The following is a 21,897-nucleotide window of genomic DNA, read 5'->3' as shown; positions in this document are numbered from 1 at the left end:
AGGGGTACCCTAGTGATAAGGGGCATCCACCTCTATTTGCACCCTGGAACTACTATTTCCACCCCGCGGCTAAGTGCACCCCTACTCTGGTTAGAGGGCGCACCTTCTTCATTTTCAGAAAACCAGAAAATGGCGGGAAGAATTGGTTTGAAAAACTAGAACTTCTGGAAGAATTCGTAAGAGATTTTCTCGTGATTTTCTGTTGGACTTGGATATATTTCATCTTGTTGCGTTTTAACAGGGTTAGTAATTGTCTTGGAATCGAAAAACCTGGGTTGTGTACGTGGATTTCACAAAACAGAGTTGTTGAGGAGTTCTCGGGTTTCTAGGAGTTATGTGTGAGATATTCACGTGGATATGGGTTAGAAACAATCTGTTATGACATAACAGGGTTGTTTACGTGTGACAGATCGATAAATAAAGAGTTTACAGGGGAGTTAGAAAGAATATCGAGACGCTGTTGATTATTTTTGGGAAGAATTCGTATGTTTGACTTAGTATGTAGTAACTGGCAGTGTGCTGGAGTATGCTAGATTGAAGATGACTAGACGAATGAGATAAAAAAGGAGAATTCAACAGCTGCATGAGCGTGTACAAGTCAAAAAGAGAAGGAAATCTCGGTGATTCCCGTAGGAGTAAAGAGAAAATATTCTTGCATTCAACCGAGAAAATTTGGAGATTATGACGAGAGATTTTCTACCTTGTTGGCTATATAAAGAGGTTACGTGACTCATACAAGGGGATGGAGAGTTAGGGGAAGAAACAGAGCGTAGAATAGGAAGTTGCAGAGTTTCTCTGTTGCTGCAAGAAGAAGAAAATACGAAGAACGTTGCACTATCCAAGACAGTCGTAAACCACTGTCGTATTTCCCTTCAATTGCAACAGTTTCTCAGCGACTGCACAACAGTCACTGCTGCACTTTCCTTTCATCGTTCTTAGCAACAGTTGACCTGCAACGTTTATTTGCGTTGCAGTTTTCTGTTTTATTGTATTTTCACCTCTTGTAAGCACTTTTGAGCAATGAAAAATTCTTTTGAGCGTGCTTCCAACATGAGGAGTTAAACCCCATCACCGGGATAATGAAGGAAGACAAATTTCACTAATGCGGTAATTATAGTAATTCTTTTTATGACTAATTGCGCAGTATTTAAATGAATCATGATTATCATTGAATGGTTGTCATTTCAATTGATGGGTTATGCTTGCTTAAATGTTTTGATATCCCATGCTTTAGATTTACATCCATTACTTTCGAAATCTATTTTAGGCAATGAATTAGAGTCAATGAATCTTTATATCATGAGCTATTATTGTTTAGAATTGGTATTTAAACTTCATGAAATTGAAGTCTGGTGGAATTCTGAGTCCCGGTCATATCTTCATCTTGTGACAATATTTTGTATATATATTTTCTTATTTCTTTTATTTTAGTTTATTAATTCTTAAAAATAATCTCATCAAGTCCGAGTGAACGACAACCTTTCTTACCACTATTAAAATTCGATCATCAAGCGACTCTTTAAATGAGTTTTGATTCACTAAAATATGACAACCAAACTTGACATACCAACGCTTGGTGGGTTCAACCGAGCTATGCTCTAACAAACAGAATCCTCTGCTTAGTTTCTTTTATCTCAATGGTTAGACCTCATCTTAGTCATATTACCCAACAAATGGGAGAAACTTCTTTAAATGAGGAACCAATTCATAGAAGAGTTATATCTCATTCTGATACTGCAATCTTTACTGGTATTAGAGAATGGAGATTTAGTTTGGCTGGAAAATTATATGCACCAGGTATTATGATATGGCAGGATGCTAAAAGGGCTGCAAGAGCTATTTGGCCTCATCTTCAAAGGAATGATCAATGGTATGTTCAATTTAGGTCCTTGGATCCTAATATCTTTAGTATCAAATTTCAAAATGCTTCTGATAAAGATTCAATTCTATATGGAGGTGCTTGGAATCTTGATGGTCTCTTGCTTGTGCTGAAAGATTGGAACTTAACTCTAGACTACCATAATTTGGATTTCACTCTCTCTTTACTGGATTGAGTTTAAGAATATTCTTCCTGAATTTACTTATCCTGAGATTCTTAGAATTCTCGGAGATATTGTTGGTGATACTAGACTCGTAGAACCTGATGGCATTAACCCTCCCGCTTCCAATAAATACAGATCTTTAGTTATGATAGATGTGAGAACACCTTTAATCAATGGTATTTATGCTGCAAGTGTTGCTGGTGTTACCAGATGGGTGGGTTATTTTTATGAAAAACAGCCTTATCGTTTATGTCAAGCTTGCAAAGTAGCTGATAATTTTGATGCTAATTGTGAACAGATGAAAAATCGAAGGCTAGCAACAGAAGAAACTCTTCACAATTTTGGTTTTGCTGAAACTATTTTTCCTCAGGCTCGGAATCCTCAAGAAGAAGCTCAGTTATTTTTGCAGCATGGTTGTAATCGTCATTCAAAACTTAGACAGCCAACCAGATTCAGCAAAGACCCCTTGATGGAATACATATCTCTTATTTTACTGCCACTGATAATGATTATGCTTCGTCCTCCTCTTCTGTTACGCAGGTTGAATCTTCTACTCGTTCGCCATGTGTTATGGGTAGCAATAACAGTCAGAACAAAAGAATTAGACAATGTCCTACTTTGGTTATTGTCAGTGAGACTCCTACCACTGATATGGCTCATGAACCTGTTGAAAGTCAAGAGTTAACTTCCAAACCTAATGTATGAGACATAGCTGCTGAGGCTTTCCAGACCCAGAACAACACTGACACTTGGACTCATGTTACTATTTCCTATCTTTTTTCAAATCTTAAATATTTCAATTTTATTACCTCCTTGTTTTACTTTTTACTTGTTTTTTTTTGTATCTTTTTTATGATTTTTTTTTTTGGAACTGTCAGGGTTTTAATAACCCTCATACGAGAGATTATTTTCGTTTTTGCATATCTCAGTATGATCCCAATACTTTCTTTCATCCCGAAATTAAAACTCAAAAATAAAATGCATTTGTATTTATCTCACACGAAATATCCTAATTATTGGTATGCTCCTTCTATTGGTTTTCCGAGAGGAATTGCTTTTTCTTGGAAAAATGGTATTGACCTTTAAATAATGCATACTACTCGTAATATCATTCATGCCATCATAAATTCTCGTAACCATATGCCTGACATGCTTCTTAGTTGTATGTATGGTGATAACAACTCAGTTGCAAACCATGATCAATGGCAATACTTATTATACATGAACCATGATATTGATGTACCTTGGGTTTTTATAGGAGACTTGAACTTTACTATGCATGATTCGGAAATTCAGAGTACACACCCTTCTACTCATTATCACTCTAGACAGATTAGAAATATTTTCAATCAATAAGGTCTTATTGATCTTGGTTATTCTAGATCTGCGACTACTTGGTTTAATCATAGAAATGGTGCTTATTTTACTTCTGTTAGATTAGATAGAGCTTTAGTTAATTCCATGTGGATAAATCATTTCACGTCATCTCATTTGTAACATATTGCTCCTCTTGCGTCCGTTCATAGTTCCATTTCGTTGCATACTACTGTTGAGTTTGGTAAACATTCGCATTACAAGCTTTATAAATGTTGGTTTCAAGTTGCTTCTTGTTCTGACACTATTCACATAAGTTGGAATCAAAATTTCTGAGGCTTTCCTGCATATCAATTTTCTAGTAAATTTAAGCACACTGAAACTGAACTTCAAAAATGGAAAAAGCTCACCTTTGGTAATATTGGGTCTCAGATACATTCTCTTCATCAAAAACTTCAATACTGCTATGATAATAATATGACTACTAACAATATTAAAGTGCGACGTTTAAATTCCTCTCTTCAACAATGACTTATTATTTAAAAGGAGTACTGTATGCAGCAAGCTGGTTATCATTTACATGAAGCTGACAGGAATACCAATTACTTGTCATAAAAAAAACAATCTCATATTCAAGCTATTCAACGTCCATTGGGAATCTTGTATGATTCTACACCTGAGATTGAAGATATCTTCCTGAAGCATTTTTCTTCCATCACTACTACTACTCAACCAGCTCCTAATATGGATATACTCAATAACTTTTCACCTTGTATTCCAAAAGATGAAAATTTATTTCTCATTCATATTCCAAATGCTGCAGAAATTAAAGAAGTCGTTTTTCACATTAAACCTTGGGCTTCTCCGGGTAATGATGGTTTTCAAACTGTATTTTATCAGAATTGCTGGGATACTGTCGGTACTGAGGTAATTTCAATGGTCCAACATTTTTTCACTATAAAATATATGTTGAAAGTTATTAATCATACTTATCAAGTCCCTACTCCTAAAATTTCATATTCCCAAACCCCAGCTGATTATAGACCTATCAGTCTCTGTAATGTTAGTTATAAAATCATTTCTAAAATCTTAGATAATCGATCAAAAACCATTTTACCTAAGATCATTTATCCTACCCAAACTGCCTATGTCCCTGGTAGACACAACTATGACAATGTCATCATAGTACAAGAGATTTTACATTTCATGAAAACTAAGAAGAAAAAAAATGCTTTGGTTGGTCTGATATTAGATATGTCTAAGGAATTCGACTGACTAGAATGGCTTTTTTTATTATCTATTCTTCGGCAACTAGGTTTTCATTCTGATTAGGTTTCTATGATTCAACAATATATTTCTACGACTAATGTTTCCTTACTCATCAATGGTTGTCCAAGTACTAATTTTACTCCTTCAAGAGAAATTTATCAAGGGGACCCCTTGTTCCCTTCTTTTCATTATGGAAGCTTTGTCTAGATTCATTTCACAACAACTTAATGAAGGTCAGCTGAAAAATATCAACCTAACCAAACACTGTCCTGAAATTAATCATTTGCTTTTTGTAGATGATTGTTTGTTGTTTTTTCAAGTTACTCCAACTCATATGAGATATCTTCAGTTTATTCTTCACATCTTTGGTAAAGCTTCAGGTCAGGTCATTAATATGCAGAAATCAACCATCTTTTTCAGTAGGAATACGTCTCCTTCTCAACGGAACAACTTTACTTATATTTTGCAGCCGAAACAAATGGGTGTAGGAGAAAAGTACTTGGGTATTCCTTATGCACAGATCTAGACATAAAAATTGTAAGGCATTTTAGATAACATGAGTAATAGGCTTCAAGGGTGGCCGAGTAAATTGGTCAATCAAGCAGCAAGAACCACTCAAATAAATTATATTCTCAATACCATGGGTATGCACCAAATGCAGATTTTAAAGCTACCTGACACTACAATTCAACAAATGAATAAAGTGCAGAGACAATACTGGTGGCACAATTTTGATAATCATAAATCTCTTAGAACTATCTCCTTAGATAATATTTCTCTTCCTAAAAGAGATGGAGGTTTAGGTTTGAAAAATCTAAAACACTATAATTCTACACTTCCTAAGCTTGCCGGGAGTTTACTTCATAATCAACAGACTTTGTCGGCTCGGGTGTTAAAAGGTAAATACTTTCCTTTTCATGGTTTGAAGTAGGGATGTAAATTGGGCCAGGCAGGGCATCCCGACTCGTTTCCAACTGCAGTCCAGGCCATACAGGCCTCATTAGCTACCCAAAAAGCCCGTCAGGCCGGACACACTAGGTAGAAACATTTATTTTGAGGCCAAAAACTTGCCCAAAGCCCATTCTATAAGCAGGCCAGGCCAGGCAGGCCAAACATGCTTTGGATTTTTTTAATTTTCAAAATATTTAGAGATTGAATGACTATAAGTTAAAATAATCTTAAATAATTATTCTTCTAAATGTAAAATAGAAATGAAAATAAGAATTTTAATCTAAAACATAACCAAAATACACAACAATTTACTAACAATTATCCTTAAAAATTTAAATAGATACTAGGTCAGGCTAGTCGGACAGGTACCAGGCCAGGCTAACCCGAGCCCGCCCATTTGACCTAACCAGGCCAGACGGCCCGTGACAGACTGCAACAGGTTTTGGGCTCATTCGGATACAGGTAAGCTCAGGCGGCTACATGCATGCCGAGTATTTTCGAGTATTAGTTACACCCCTAATTTGAAGCTTCATCCTCCTCCTCCAGATAAAAATGCAAGTTGGGTTTGACAGAGTATTTTTCATGGGCTTCGAATTGTGCTTGATAATGTTAAGTGAAAACTACAGGGAGACCCATTCTCCCTGATGTCTCTACTGTGAAACCCACGCTCCCAAAACTACAGGCGCGCACCCAAATTTTGGAAGAAAATTATTCTCAAACCCAAAATATATAAAATTCTGTTTCTGTCTTCTTTTTTTTCTTCTTCTTCTTCGTCTTTTTTTCTTCTTCTTCTTCTTCTCCACTATACCTAGATCTCAGAAAAAGGGAGAGATTCGATTGATTTCGAGAACAAATTCATGCCTAAATTCGATTGATCTCAACAGCAGCACCAAATCGTCTTCTTCTTCGAATTAACGATGAACACTCTTACTACTGATTCTCTTCATTACAATTTAAATTCACTACTGTTATTAATGGTAGCAGCAGAAATCCCTAAATGGGTTTGTAGAACACGGTTTGGTCATCATAGATTTATGATCAAAACTTGTTTTCAATGAAGATTTTGAAATGAATTTCAGATTTTTATGAAACTCTCAGCCGTGAATTGAGTTGGAGTAAGCAATACTGGATGAGTTGTGAAGAAGGTTTAATTGCAAATGATGGTGTAAATACATGAAAGAAGATGATGGTGTAAATAGATGATTTTGACCAAGAGCCCCCAAATAACTGAAAGATAATGGTTTGCGTGGGAGTTAATGAAACATGAAAGAAGATGATGATGTGGTTATGACTGCATAACATGTCATTCAGTCGAGAAACTGTCTGCATAACATGTTATGCATTCGTGAAAATGGATGCATAACCTGTTATGCATCTACAAAATTTGTTGCATAACTTGTTATGCAGTCCAGAAAACCTGCATAACCTGTTATGCAGGTTTAATTGCAGATGATGGTGTAAATACATGAAAGAAGATGATGGTGTAAATACATGATTTTGACCAAGAGCCCCCGAATAACTGAAAGATAATGGTTTGCCTGGGAGTTAATGAAACATGAAAGAAGATTATGATGTGGTTATGACTGCATAACATGTCATTCAGTCGAGAAACTGTCTGCATAACATGTTATGCATTCGTGAAAATGGATGCATAACCTGTTATGCATCTACAAAATTTGTTGCATAATTTGTTATGCAGTCAAGAAAACCTGCATAACCTGTTATGCGTCCGAATATGCCTACATAATGCATTATGCATCGAGAAAATAGATGCATAACCTGATATGCATCTGTAAATATGGATGCATACTGCATTATGCATCAATTTTTTATATGTACGGTTAAAATCAACCAAAACAATGGTTATATAACTTGTTATAAATGCATAACTTTGTTATGCAGATACATAACTTGTTATGCAGTCGAAAAAATGGTTGCATAATTCGTTATGCGTCTGCAGAATGTGTTATGCATCGTTTTTGGTGACTGCATAATGGTTAAGTATCAAGTTTTCAAAAAAATTCCCTAAAATGAGGATCACCTCCAATTTTTTCGTTAAAAACAAAAATTTGATATTCTTGTTTGTACTCGTTGCGTGGCTCTTTTAAAAAGATTTCCAACGATATAAAATTTGTAAAATTTTAAGGCGCGGATTTTTAGATATGTTATGTCCAAATTGCGTTGCCAATTATACCCCTGAAAAAGATAGTATGCATAACGAGTTATGCATGAAAAGATAGTATGCATAACCAATTATGTATTGAATTATATAATAATTTCATATAATTATGGGTGTCACGGTATACAAAATTAATTGTGGGCCTGAGAACGAGAATATTATTTTTTTTTGGGTCTCACCCTAATTTCCCCTAATGTTAAATGGCAGGTGGGTCATGGTCGTGATATAAATATTTGGACCCATAACAGGATTTCAAACTTATCCAACCCTTTACATCACTGGAATGAGTGACCACCAATGGGTTTCTCAATTGATTTACTGCAGCTACTTCTTTGGATTGTGTCATCTGCAACAGCAAATTACTACACATTCAACAAATATATATACTATACGAGAACGGGTAAGCACACAAACACTACTGCACATTCAACAACCAACCAACAGTACTGTTGTTTCAACTCCCTTATTAGAGATGCATGTTACAAGCTCAGTGGCACACACATAAAGTTCGCTATGTTCAGATGGAAGATTGTTGATATTTCATTTAACATAATTTTTACACAATTTTCAATGTATGCCGCTGACTCCTCCAGTTGCTCCTCCCTGCAATTGGTATGTCTGGCTCTTCACCACCTGAAGAACTCCTGGTTGCTCTGCCAAAATAAAATTAGCGCAAGATGTTAAAGGAGTTCAAGTATTCATATGTTTCCGAAGAAAAAAACAATCCATGGGAAGAAATGATGTAAAATTGAGACCAGTTGGTCAACAAGCTGAGCATAATGGTACTTAAGCCCGATCAACGATTATTTACCTCACCTCTTGAAAGCTCGAAGATCAAAGATATAAAGTTCAATCTAACTATGTTGTAAAAGGCATAACCAATCGCAAACTAAGTCTTGCACAATAAAATAATCATAAGTAGAGGATCTAGGGAGGGCACCAGTATGAAACCAGACACAGGTACAAAAAAGAAATTGTTGTTCATTCTGATTGTGCTTGTTCAGTTCTATCTTATTGAACATGTGCAGGATTTCCTTTTGCTTATGTTAATTCGGTTCCATAATAGGATTTCTTTTTTACAATGTTAACTCAGATCCAACTTAATTTTTCTAAAAAACCACATAATAACAACCTAATTTCATCTTATACAACCACAGATTGAAAAGTAAGTGACATAAAGAAAAATAACAAAATAAATCCAAAAGATTTTGCCTGAAGATGGATCTATGGAACTACCAGTCAACGCTCAATGTTCCTAACTGTGAAGATCCAATTGATGCATCCACATCACAGATTTCTTAAATCTCAATTACAGGGATCCAAAAGATTACACTCACCAAAATTGAATGATGAAGACACAAATAACATGTAGTAGAAAAATAAAGGAAGTCAAACCTATAAAATTTGATGAATGTCAGGCATGACTACCATCTTACAAATTGATCATCATAAGAATTCTTATAGGAAGCCATTAAAGAGAGTGAGATGAAGTACCTGTGATCTGTGTGACCTGTTCAGGAGTAAGTTTTGCAGAAAACCCACTAGCAGCAGTCTTGTAACTGTATAAGATTGCATCTTTTGCTGCCTCCTCGCTATAATCACAAAACAATTCCAGTTAATTCTAAACAAACAATCAACACCGGATCAACAATTAAAAACTCTAAACCCATAGATAGACAGAAAGAACAGTACCTTCCAAGAACAGTAGTTAGGGTTCTAAGATGATAAGCTTCAGGTTCTTCCCCTTCAGGCTTTTCACAGTAAACAATATGAACTTCTGAATCACCGGTTGCCATGATCGTCACAACTAACGAAAACAATATCAAAGATAAGAATGGTAATGATGAAAATAAGCTTTCTATCTGCATCTAAATCTTTGTTTTCAGAGCTCCTTTTATAAGGTACAATTTTCAACTTTCTATCGTAAAAGAATGGAAGTTCTTCGCCACTAAGTAATTTTTCTTTATCTTCGTTTATCTCTTGTCTTGGGATCTCCGCGTTATTTTCCTACTAAGAAATTGTAATATTGTCACGCGTCGACATGCGAGACTCTGGCATGTCCCAATGTTTTACTGGATATGGCCCAGTAATAGTATGTCGGTAGCTTGCAAACGTGCATTACATGAGTTGTCACCACTTTTATGTGCACGAACCGGACGGTTTTCGGGGCATCGGTGGTGTCTTACGATTACCCGTCGGCTGCGCCCTAGCAGACCGCTAGACAGCAACTCCTAATATTTTTGTGGATTTGAATTTCAAAACTTAATTCGTTTTCCAGAATTTTCTACAGATGCGTCACTTCTCATTAATGGATGCTTTTTGAAAGTGTTTATTGGAGATGAAAATCTTTGTTTTCTCTTCTTTCTAAGCATCATCAGAATCTCATACGGTGTGTTCTTTGTTGGGTCAAAGGAGTACAACTCTTGAATGCAACAATTTGTTAGGGCTTCATGTATGCTGAAAGCGATATTTCATTGACCAATGATACTCGCCAATTTCTTGAGAAGGATCGAAATAATTGCTGAAAAAAATTGTAAGGCTTTAAGTTAGTGATACAACATTCTTTTCTGTTCTTTGATTTCATCCTCTGGTATCCAAATTTCCAACAAAGGAAGATAAAAATCGATCCTAGTCATCAGATGATTCAAATAGTATTTCCCTGCTAATTTTGGTACCCGCCTTTAGCTATCCTGTAAAACTGGAGACAAAAATACAAAACAATTCCTTTTTTTTCAACAAAATAGAAAGACAAATCAAATTTCTCATCAGCAAAGAAGTGATCAATTTTGGATAACCAATTTAAGTTGAAATATCTAATGATCAAGCTTTTCATGTGCATGCTCTATTCTCTGTATAGACCAACATCCAGCCACCTTTACCATGTTTATATCCAACTATGTTTTAAATCCTACTCAAAAGCATTCAAATCAGAAATTCCTACTTCTGGAAAAAAAATTGGAAAGTTACTGCAAAGGTGAGTGATCTCGCATCACCAAGTCTGGAGGACATCCCAGTATTATTCTACAAAAAATGATGGTTAATCGTAGGAGAAAGTACTGCTAAGTTTATACAAAACATTTTAATCTCTGACAAGTAGTTTGATGCAAAAAATAAAAAATGCTTCTTTTGCATAAGATATAGACAAATTCTACCATTTAACGTTTTATACAAACAAGTGTCTTGGTCTCAAAATGCTTTTGTCAAGGGAAGGAAAATTAATTATTGAAGGTATTCTTAATACAAATGAATTGTTCCTTCGACGAAGCAGTCAAAAGGGCATTTTACTTTGAAGCTAGACATGTCAAAGGAATATGATCGAGTATTATGGTCTCTTATTAAACATATGTTGCAATTGTTGGGTAAACAAGATTGTTCATAGAGTGTGTTTATTCTACCTCATTTTCAGTTTTGTTAAATGGTGTTGCTCAAGGGGATTTCAGAAATGGTAGAGACTGAAGATAGGGATGTCCATTATATTCATCCTTGTTCATAGTACATTTACAAGGGTTATCTATGTTAATGGAGAAATCAGAAGATATGGGGAAGTATCCAAGATTTAAGGCTAATAATATGACACCTTTTATCAATCATTGGATATTTGATGGACACTTGTTTTTCTTTTAAAAGAATATAAAACATAATGTTGATTAGTTGAAAGCAATTTTAGACAATCATGTTTCTTATTCAGGACAAACCATCAATTAAAACGAGTCTTCAATGTTTTCCGGCAAAGGGTGCAGTGTTTAAAGAAAACACTTCTCTATTTATAAGCTGGGGAACTCCATTCTCCTTTATCTTACATAGGCTCATTGATTTCAAAAGAAATCCACCATTTTTCGACGAATTTCACTTTCAACCCGATGAACGGTCTACTTGCCCTTTACGCGCGGTCATTCTGAAAAACACCCCCAACCCCCAAATTACCACAGCTGCTGGCACAGTGTTAGCCGGGGTTTTCTTGAGTCATGTCACGGTAACACACTCGCTGAAAGAGCTTGACAAGCGAAATTTCCCTTCTGCACTCACACCATATCGCCGGGGGATGAGAAATATCCTTTAAAGTCGATCCCAACTTGATTATTATGACTCCATTGTAGAAAAACTTGACATAAATTTAGGATATTTGAGTAGTCATTTTTTGAAATAGTCTTGGTAGGATAATAAGACCAAAATTTTTACCGGCGAGATCATATTAGGAACGTCTGTTTTTGCAAGCATATGATTTGGGTCGATTCGACTCCGAACTTATGATTATACATATGATTTGACCTGAGGAACCGTGTTAGAGCACTGCTCGTTTGAACCCACCAAGCGTTGCTATGTCAAGTTTGGTTGTCATATTTTAGTATCAAGCTCATAAGTCACTTGAATAAATTACTAGAGTCAACTTCGTTAGGTTAGATTAGGAAGCCCAAATAAGACATATAAGTATTACTTTGAAGATCTGAAGATTCTAAAGACGTATTGACATCAACGATGACAACATCCTTTCACTTGAGGTTAGTAATACATGACTTGAATTAATTCCATTTTAATATCGTAAGCTCTCAAGTCGTTTCTGATTGAAAACATAACATGTGAAGTTATACACATGAAACTCTAGTATAAGAGACTTGATTATCATATTGTGATCAAAGTGTCAAGGAACAGTAATCATACTTATGAATTTTTTATATTGGTATATTGAATTATGAAGTATAATGCTTATCTGTTGAACTTCGTAACTGCGACAAGAACATAATCTTTGTACCTCGTTACTAGATTTTCCATATAGCTCAAATATATAATCTCAGGATACAAATACTTCCACTGCTTACATGAAAAACGCTTCAACTCATCTATGGTGCTCCACATACTTACACGAAAATACATCGAGTGCTTAGTGTTAAAGCATTGCTCGGTCGAACTCGCAAGCGTTGCTATCTCAAGCTTGTTTGTAAAGTTTAGTTGATCAAAACTATATGCTTGATTTCTAGTCTACTTATAGTTATGTATCGGATTAGGATATAATGTGCAGTTGAGCTTTAGACTTCGCGGCGTTCACCAATTGAAGAAGAAGATCTACCGAAGAGCTTGGGGGAACTTCATTAAAAAAAGGTATGTGGAGACTAAAACTTATCTATCACTCAAAATTCTATTATATTCTATTTTCTAATGAGACTAAGTCGTATAACTATATAAACATTTACATTATACACTTTTGATATTTCGAGCCGAGTTTATCTCGCTTATCTATTTCTCTAAATATGTGTTGGAAGCTTTTTGTTTTAGCTATGTTCATCGTATTCTTGACGAGTTTGGTTGGAAATAATTTATTGGTTGGAAACTAAATATTAAGTCAAAAGATGATCATGTGAAAGTTACCTTGAACATCTTATATGATTTGTGTGAGACAGTCATTTGATGTTAGCTCGAGAAGTTTCGTATTGTTCATTTGATCACTTCAAAATTACTTGAAACTAATGGTATGTGTGAGGTTACCATTGTCATCTTTCAATGATTGAAATGAGAGTTTAGAAAAATTACCCATGTCTGGATACAACACGATATGCATATGTAGTATGCGAACTGTATTGTGATGATTCAGGTCCGGAACTCTTATTTGCATACTTAGTATGCAAATGGCTTTACCTGAGAAGGTTCGAAACTCTTGTTTGCGTAACTATTATGCGAACGTGTTTACCTGAGTTGGGTCTGGAACATTTGTTCCCGAACCGGGTTTGCGAACGGCTTGACTAGGCCAAGGTACGGAGCTGCTGTTGGGGTAACTAGTTGCGAACACAATGGTGAAGTTCTAAAATCGGTAATGTATGATTCTCATACTCATGGACTAAAACATTTATGATTTAAGGAATGAAAATTAACTTTGCAAACCGTGGATTAATGTTCATGAATTGATTCTTGTATAAGTACTTTGTATGATTACGAATCAAACCGATTTCGATTCAATTTGTTCATATATATTTCTATGAGATAGTGAACAATTGAACAACTCTATTTGAAACACTATTAGATTCGTTTGATTATCTATCATGATTTATTGATCTTCATTTTTGATCTAGAAGTGTTAGATGAATACGGCTAAGACAAAAGTGTTAATATGTCTAACTTCGGTTAACTATTGTTAAGCCAACTCAATATACACGTTTAGGTACGGTAACCCATATCTAAATATAAGTATGTTTCATCTGTGTGTAACAAGATAAGACCATCTAACAGTGGAGACTAATTGCTTAGTTTCTAAGCAGACTAGCTTGAATCTTAAATCAGGAGTTCATCTAACGGTGAATATTGAATGATTTGTTACTAAGTTATCTTAGCTTTGACTGTAAGCAACCCTGATTTGAAAGACCATATAAGGGAGAACTCTAGCAACTGGAAAACCTAATCCCGACACTTTTTTGTGTCCTAGTTGCAAACTAGAGTCGATTCTCCTTTAACCTAGGTTTTCCAAAATATTTATTAGGTTAACGACTTGAGGACTTTATTTGGGATTCGTGAAGCCAGATCCAACTATTTTCTCTGTAGTTGCGTATTCTGATCTTACTTGTTCTATCATATTGAGTTTTATCTTCTCTAATATTTACTCGAGTTTTATCTCCGATAGGTAAGATATAAAAAGTAATCAAAACAGTTATTCGTCTCAGACTTTTGTGATTCTGCAATAACTTCTTCTGTTAATCAGTTAAGTTATTTTCAGGTGACTAATATTTATAGGATGCTCTTGGGGAGTATAAGGCTGGATTATTAGTTGGTTCCTGTTCACCTTGATCTTTGTATCAAAAGACGGAAGAAAAACAGAATAAAGGATAGACATATCTGTGGGAGACAAATTTGTTTATAAGTCTTCGACTTTGAGTCGTAGAAACTCTTAATTGTGGGTCAAATCATATAAGGGAATGAGGTGCGCAGAATCTAGTGTGGTTCTAGAGGCGCAAGGAACGCGACTGTACCTTAATCCGTGTGAGACTTGGTTAGAGCTCCACTACATTCTAGTACGAAGTTAACTTGTAGTAGGCTAGAGTCTGTAGCGGCTTAATACATTGTGGTGTTCAAATCTGGACTAGGTCCTGGGGTTTTTCTGCATTTGCGGTTTCCTCGTTAACAAAATTTCCGGTGTTTGTGTTATTTCTTTTCCGCATTATATTTATTTATATAATTGAAATATCACAGGTTGTCCGTAGTTCAATAAGTTGATAAATCCGACCTTGTTTGTTGGATAGAACTTGATTGACACTTGGGTATTGGTCTTTGGTACCGTACAAGTTATATCGCATATCAATCAGGCTCGCAAATTTCTATCTGTTTGATTTTCTTATTGTATTGAGAAAGAGATAAAACTCTTTGATATAATTCTTGATTGAGTCTCGCTTTTAAGTTGGTGCTCTCAGAATTAAATTGGAGTTTAGTCCATACATATTGTCGAACGAATTATTGGGTGTGGTTGTTATACCCCCGTTTTTTCAATTAGTATCACAGCAGGCAAACACGCTAAGACCTCATAATTTTGTGTTTGTAGCAATCTGACTCTATGGACAGAAGTGTTATCTCAAACGATGCATTACCAGTTCAGAAACACTCTGACTTGTATCAAAGCTTGGATTCACTTGAGGATTCTCTCACATCTTTATCATTGCCTGAAACTGTGTATAACTGGGAAACACGTCTGGACGAACATTTGTATGAACTTTCAGATAAAAGTGATTCAGATGTTGAAAAAGATGTTGATGAGGAAGTCTCGCAATATATCAAGCTTTTTGACCATCTCATAAAGAAAAATAAGTAAACGTCTTGTTTGACTGAGTTTCTAACTCCTCTCTGTCAAGAAAACAAAAATTGAGAAAACTCATTAAGAGTTATGATTGTGGATATAATCTGTTACAATCCCTTCTTAAAGATCGTGAAGAAGATGTGCGTTCAAAAAATTCTGAATGTGAAAATTGAAAAGATGAGGGTACCCAAATATACCACAATCTTTTTTATTTCAACCTATAAGTCCTCTACCGAAAGTGATCGTCTATGGACAGAGTCGAGACAATACAACTAACCAGTTCACACTTGGTGTGATTGTCTATGGATGCGATATCGATACAATACAACAACAAGATAACTTGTGTGATTGACTATGGATGCAAGATCGAGACAATACGACAACGAAGTATGTTACTTGATAATAGGTTCGGACTTAATAAAACTCTATAGGATCACTATCAAGTAATGCAGAGTTAACGTTAAGTGCAATTTACTTTAATTATAATAAAACAATTATAATGCGGAAAGATAAAGTAAATGACACAACAAGATTTTGTTAACGAGGAAACTGCAAATGCAGAAAAACCCCGGGACCTAGTATAGAATTGAATACTCTCAGAATTAAGCCGTTATACAAAATCTAAACCAGCTTCGTATAGTTGAGACCAAGCAACTACCCCTAGGTCACTTAGTTTCCTTAGTATCTTTGCTCTTCCGACTTCGAAGGTCATGCACTGGTACAATTCATTTTCATCGTATCCGAAACAGCAAAGAAACAACAAATCTGTTTGGTAACAACTCTATTGATTCTTTAATATAAAGATATCTTAAGTCACACACAAAGGATCTTCCGTTTAATCTAATAAACTTATTTGCATGGTTAGATCAATCTATTCAATAACTACCAAAATAGTTAAGTTTAGATTCGCAATCAATCAGTATAGATGTAACACCCTGTATTTTTATCTACTGTTTCGGCTCGGGTTTACCCGACTTAGTCAACCATGTGGTTTAGGTTGTTCCTTTGCGTTAGCCTAACTGGTTTGTTTGAACTAGAAAAGACTACAAGTTGGGGTGGAAATAGAGTCACCTAATGTATTTTATTAAATAAATAAAATGAATGGAAAATGAGAAGGTCACAAATATAAATAAACAAAATAATAAAATGTTGAATATTATTATTAGCATTATTATGACTATTAGTATAAATTTATATTAGATTTTTGGAGAGAGAATTTCGACATTAGAAAACCAAAAGGCTAGAGATTTTTAGAGGAGAAAGTTGTTAGAACACTTCTCGGTCGAAATCGCAAGTGTTGCTATCTCAAGCTTGTTTGTCAAGTTTAGTTGCCAAAACTATAAGTCTTGATTTCTAGTATACTTATAGCTAAGTCTCAGATTAGGATAGAAAGTGTAGTTGAGCTATAGACTCCACGGCGTTCATCATGCAAAGACGAAGAACTACTCAAGGAACTGGTTGATCTTCATAGAAAAAAAGGTATGCGGAGACTTGAACTTATCTATCACTCAAAAGCCTATCTACTTTATATCCTATCTTGAGACAAAAGTCGTATTTCTATATAGACTTCTATTATGCACATTTGCTATATCGAGCCGAGTTTATCTCGCTTATCTATTTCTCGAAATATGTGTTGGTAAGCTTTTGCTTTGACCAAGTTCATCTTTACAAGTAACGAAAGTCATGTTGATCATTTCAATATCTTGAAAATTGGTTTGATGAAGAATAGTGTGTGAATAACCTCTATTTAACATCCTCTAAGAATGTTTCAATGATTGAAATGAGAGTTTAGAATATATAACCTTGAATGGATATAAACATTGTATGTGAACTCATACTTGTATAAGTCCAAAATCCTTGAAATAAAGTATGTGTACTTTACTGGTTCAGGATGTCCGGAAGCTAAGTCCGCGTACCCGTACGCGTACTGCCAGAAGTTCACATCCCGTGAATTTCTGTTGGAGTTTGTATACTGAAAACAAACTCAATCCGGGTACTTAAGTATGCGTACCGGTATGCATACTTGAGTGGGTTATTTTCTAAAAGCGGTTTATTCGTGAACTAAGACATATATAAACTAAGGAATGCAATCTTTGCAAACCGTGGCTACAATGTCCATGAATCGATTCGAGTGAATCAAAATCGTTTTTGCTTCGATTGTGTCTTATATACTTCTATGAGATCTAAGCAATTGAACAACTCTCTAACTAGTTCTTTTGAGTCATTTGAACTAGTTATGGTGAAGATGAATAAGGTTGATATGAAAGTGCTCATATGGCTAACCATTGGTTAACTACTGTTGAACCAACGACTTGTACCGTTTAGGTACGGTTACACAAACCTAAATGAACGTGCATTTAATTTATGTATAACAAGCTAAGTTCGATCTAACGGTTGAAAGATATTAGCTTGAATCTAATCAGGTTTTCATCTAACGATGAATATTGAATGCTTTTTTACCAAGATAACTTAGATTGCAAACCCTGATTTGGAGACTATATAAAGAAGAACTCTAGCAACTGGGAAACCTAATCCCCACACCTCCTGTGTGATACTAGTTGTATATGCTAGAGTCAATTATCCTTTAACCTTAGGTTTCTATGAGACACTGTAGGTTAACGACTTGAATACTTCATTGGGATTGTGATGCCAGACCCAACTATTTTTCTGTGGTTGCGTGGTCTGATCTTGCTGTTTCTATTGTGATTCAGTGCAATCGTAAGATTGGATTGAGATTAATTTCTCCGATAGGCAAGATATAAAAGTAGTCACAAATATCTTCGTCTCATCATTTGTGATTCCACAATATCTTGTTTTGCTAGTCGATTAAGATTATTGTGAGGTGATTGATATTTCTAGGCTGTTCTTCAGGAATATAAGTCCGGTATATCAATTGTGAAAAGATGCGGGTACCCAAATATACCTCAATCTAAAACTTTTCCACCTATAAGTCTTTTTTCCGAAAGTGATTATCTATGAACTGAGTCGAGACAGTACAACTAATCGGTTCACACTTCGTGTGATCGTCTATGGATACAAGATCGAGACAATATGACAACAAGATAACTTGTGTGATTGACTATTTGCTATCAAGTAAATAGGAATTAACGTTTGTGTATTTTACTTGTAATTATAATAAAATAATTATAATTTCGGAAATAGAAAAGTAAAATACACAACAAGATTTTGTCAACGAGGAAACCGCAAATGCAGAAAAACCCCGGGACCTTGTCCAGAATTGAATACTCTCAGGATTAAGCCGCTATACAAAATCTAAACCAACTTCGTATAGTTGAGACCAAGCAACTAAACCTATAGTTTACCTAGTTCTGTTTGTATCCCTGCGCCTCCAACTTGCAATAAGTCACGCACTTGGAACAATTCCTTTGGTACGTATTCCAAATAGCAAAGCAACAACAAATCTGCTCGGTAACAACTCTTTTCAAACAAGTGATATGAGTTTGAAAAAAGGCTCTTCCGTTTATCCCAATAAACTTCTTTATTAGGTTCTTAGATCTATCCAATAACAACTACCAAAGTAATTGTCAAGACTTTACAATCAATACTTCAAGTCACAAAGAAACGTATTTGTGACACTCGGTAAAATTTTCTTGTGGTCTTTAAGCCAGAGCCCAACCATTTGGCTAGAGTTTGTGCAGTGTGCGCATGTGATCCTAGTATTGGATGCCTATAACCATGGGGAGTGCGCCCTGAACCCAGTATGGGTGTTTTTAGCTAAGTGGTCATCCCTTAGCAGCATTAGTGAACATAAGTAGTAAATTCTAGGAAGAAACTAGACACCTTGAGCATGTACTACACGTGTGTGTCATGAGCAGCAGGGGCATAATTGCTTTTTCTTTTTCTACTTTACCAACTCGTATTTTATTTGTGTTCTTTGTTCTATTAACCCCAGTTCCTTCCCTCACTCTTCTATAAACATTTCTTACTCTAAACAATCCCTAGAAATTTAAAAGAAAAATTTTAGGACTTCAAATTCAAATTTGAGTTCAAGCCATAGTCTGTTTCCGGCTGAATTGCTCTTCTGCAAAGTTAGGGGGTTTTTCCTCTTCTATTACGAACTGATTTCGTATCGATTGATTTGGTTGCTTGGTTTGATATCATTTTGCTCTTGCTGCCTTCTTTATTTCGATGTCCTGATTTTTGGAACATTTTACAATTTGTTTAACCATTTTTGCAAATCTGGAATTGATTATTTGAGTTGTTAACCATATATATAAGAAATTTTGTTTATAAGCTTCCTTCAAATTATTTGCGTATTGCATGACAGGGCACTTGGTTTCAAATCCCATATTTTCTATGTGTTAATCCTTCTATATTGAATTCTGTGTAATTTTTGACTCTTATTAATGGATTTTATGAAGACTAAGCATGTTTGCATTCTTTGGGTTTGATTCCCTTTTCCAAATCAAGTCTTGATTTTGAATTTTGAACTAACATATTAGCTGTTTGCAAAAATGACCAAGTGAATCTCTCTTTTGTTTTTATATCATGCATATATCCTGACCATGATCTCATCTCTTAAATGATTCATGTTGATTTCTATTTTTAATTGATCCCTACAGATTTACAAGTTTGTTTCTTAAAGAAAAGGTTGGAATTAACATTTTTGCTTTTAAAACGGTGGGCATCAGTTGTTTGTGAAATTGTTTAGAAAGCACCCATTCTTTAGGTGCTACTGTTGACTTGAGTTCAAAGTCTAATGATAAAGAGGTTTCCATTCATCGATTTCCTATGAAGTATAGTCTTATTACTCTATTTCACAAGTTTTAAACCTACTGTGTTACACTAAAACTTGGTTTGTAAATTTTATATCAATTTTTCCCTTATGGTTCCATTTCTTTTCCAAAATCTCTACATTTGCTTTATTATCAAAATGCCTTGTCGGGTGTTTTTTCATTTATCGTAAACTGATGCCATGTTTTAGTTTTTCATAAATTAGACCTTGTCTTATTGGATGACTTGAAGCCAACCCATTGAACTGCCTATGCTACTAGCTTGATTTGGTTTACCTTCCATGTTGGTGCAACTCATTTAAACTGTATGATGCCTTATAAACTGGACTGGTTGCTTTACAATTTCTTTATGCGGAATCATTCTCTTGATTTGTTATAGAATGCTGTACTCTTGTTAAGACTTTAAGAGATGATTTGATGCATGCGGATAATTGAATAATTTTCTTTCTACAATGAAATTATTGAAATGTAAACTTGCTGCAATTTTTATTGGGAGTTTTCCTTTCTATGAACTAGCATAATAGGACCGTCAGGCTTTAATTGGCACCCCATCTGCGGATGGCAACCCGGAAGACCGTTTGTTTGATAATGGTGGCTGGTATCGGACTACCCTGACAATGGTGTTCGCCGAAGAAATAGTAGAGGGACATATCTTTATTTGCAGCATTGAATTTTTTTCAGTTATCGAATGATCACTTAAAGCTTTACATTTCATAAATTGTTTTGCTGCTGCTCTTGCCTGTGCCTTAATATTTTTACGTCGGCATTACGTACAAAATTGTTATATCCCCTACTGAGTTGTGGCTCACTCTTTTTAGTTTTGTTTTCCACAGAGTACGAGCGGAGCTTGCAGCAGTAAACCGGGCAGAGCTTACAGCAGGCTTTAACGCGTCGAAAGTTAGTATTTGTTGTTATAATATGCGTATATCACGGGGTTGCTGGGTAGTTAGAAAAGCAAAACATCCATGCCTATTTTCTTGTCGTTTTATTTTGGTATTGTAGGCTTAGCCCATGTTTTGATGTGAATACATAAGCTAAGATGTTTGCAAAGTTTGTAAGTAAGAATTCTGAATATGTAGTTTTCATCGCTGCCAATTCATATCTTTCTTATTTTGTTTAGCTTTGATGTACTGCAGACCTTACCTATTTGGGGTTTCTACTTATACGTTCATCACTAAGTTATGGATTTACTTTCATGTGTACTTAGCTGTGTCTTCCTCTTTATTGTAATTTAATGAGTTTTGTCAAAGTGCTTGATGTATGCATACTTTCTCCACCATTTTGGCATTTTTCTATCTATACTGCTAGCTCTTTAGGTTCCAACCATTTAGTACCACTAAACCAAGTTTCCAAGATGTTATTGAAATCCACAGCAGTAAACGTTGTTTAATTTGTTCAAATGTAATTTGTGCTTAAAGTTTCTTTTTAAATGGATTGATGTCTACTTTATATTCACCATGTTATTCTACATTAAGCATTACTTTTAGATTTATTTAGTCTAAGCTTAGAATTGGACTAAATGGTTTCCCTAAATTTTCAGTGTACATTTTCAAAGATCCTGTTCAGGCTTACTTGCTTATACGCTGTGAATGGTTGCTTTGTGAAAACAGTACCTAA

The 21,897-nt window shown here is 35.1% G+C and overlaps 1 protein-coding gene and 1 long non-coding RNA gene across 2 annotated transcripts; one reads left to right on the top strand and one right to left on the bottom strand.

Annotated features, from left to right (window-relative positions):
- Positions 1–8,114: 8,114 nt before the first annotated feature.
- On the bottom strand, positions 8,115–9,746 carry LOC113296958 (subtilisin-like protease SBT3.9). Its single transcript, XM_026545327.1, has 3 exons — positions 9,448–9,746; positions 9,250–9,347; positions 8,115–8,408 (listed from the first exon to the last, which is right to left on the bottom strand). Exons 1-3 carry the CDS (start codon positions 9,621–9,623, stop codon positions 8,323–8,325), a joined length of 360 nt encoding a protein of 119 aa, XP_026401112.1. The 5' UTR covers positions 9,624–9,746; the 3' UTR covers positions 8,115–8,322.
- Positions 9,747–19,412: 9,666 nt separating this feature from the next.
- LOC113296957 lies at positions 19,413–21,482 on the top strand. Its single transcript, XR_003333215.1, has 2 exons — positions 19,413–20,585; positions 21,114–21,482. It is a non-coding gene; the product is annotated as an uncharacterized LOC113296957 (long non-coding RNA).
- Positions 21,483–21,897: the final 415 nt, after the last annotated feature.

Source organism: Papaver somniferum, chromosome 7, assembly GCF_003573695.1.
Source record: "Papaver somniferum cultivar HN1 chromosome 7, ASM357369v1, whole genome shotgun sequence".
NCBI lineage: Eukaryota > Viridiplantae > Streptophyta > Magnoliopsida > Ranunculales > Papaveraceae > Papaver > Papaver somniferum.
This window is presented reverse-complemented; position numbering and strand designations above follow the sequence as displayed.

Bases quoted from the DNA above. Each gene is read 5' to 3' on its own strand.
- LOC113296958 (XM_026545327.1), bottom strand. From the start codon at position 9,623: ATGCAGATAGAAAGCTTATTTTCATCATTACCATTCTTATCTTTGATA. The intron at 9,348-9,447 runs GTACTGTTCTTT...TTGTGATTATAG, and splicing joins CTAACTACTGTTCTTGGAAG to CGAGGAGGCAGCAAAAGATG. The intron at 8,409-9,249 runs GTACTTCATCTC...TTATTTTGGCAG, and splicing joins ACAGGTCACACAGATCACAG to AGCAACCAGGAGTTCTTCAG.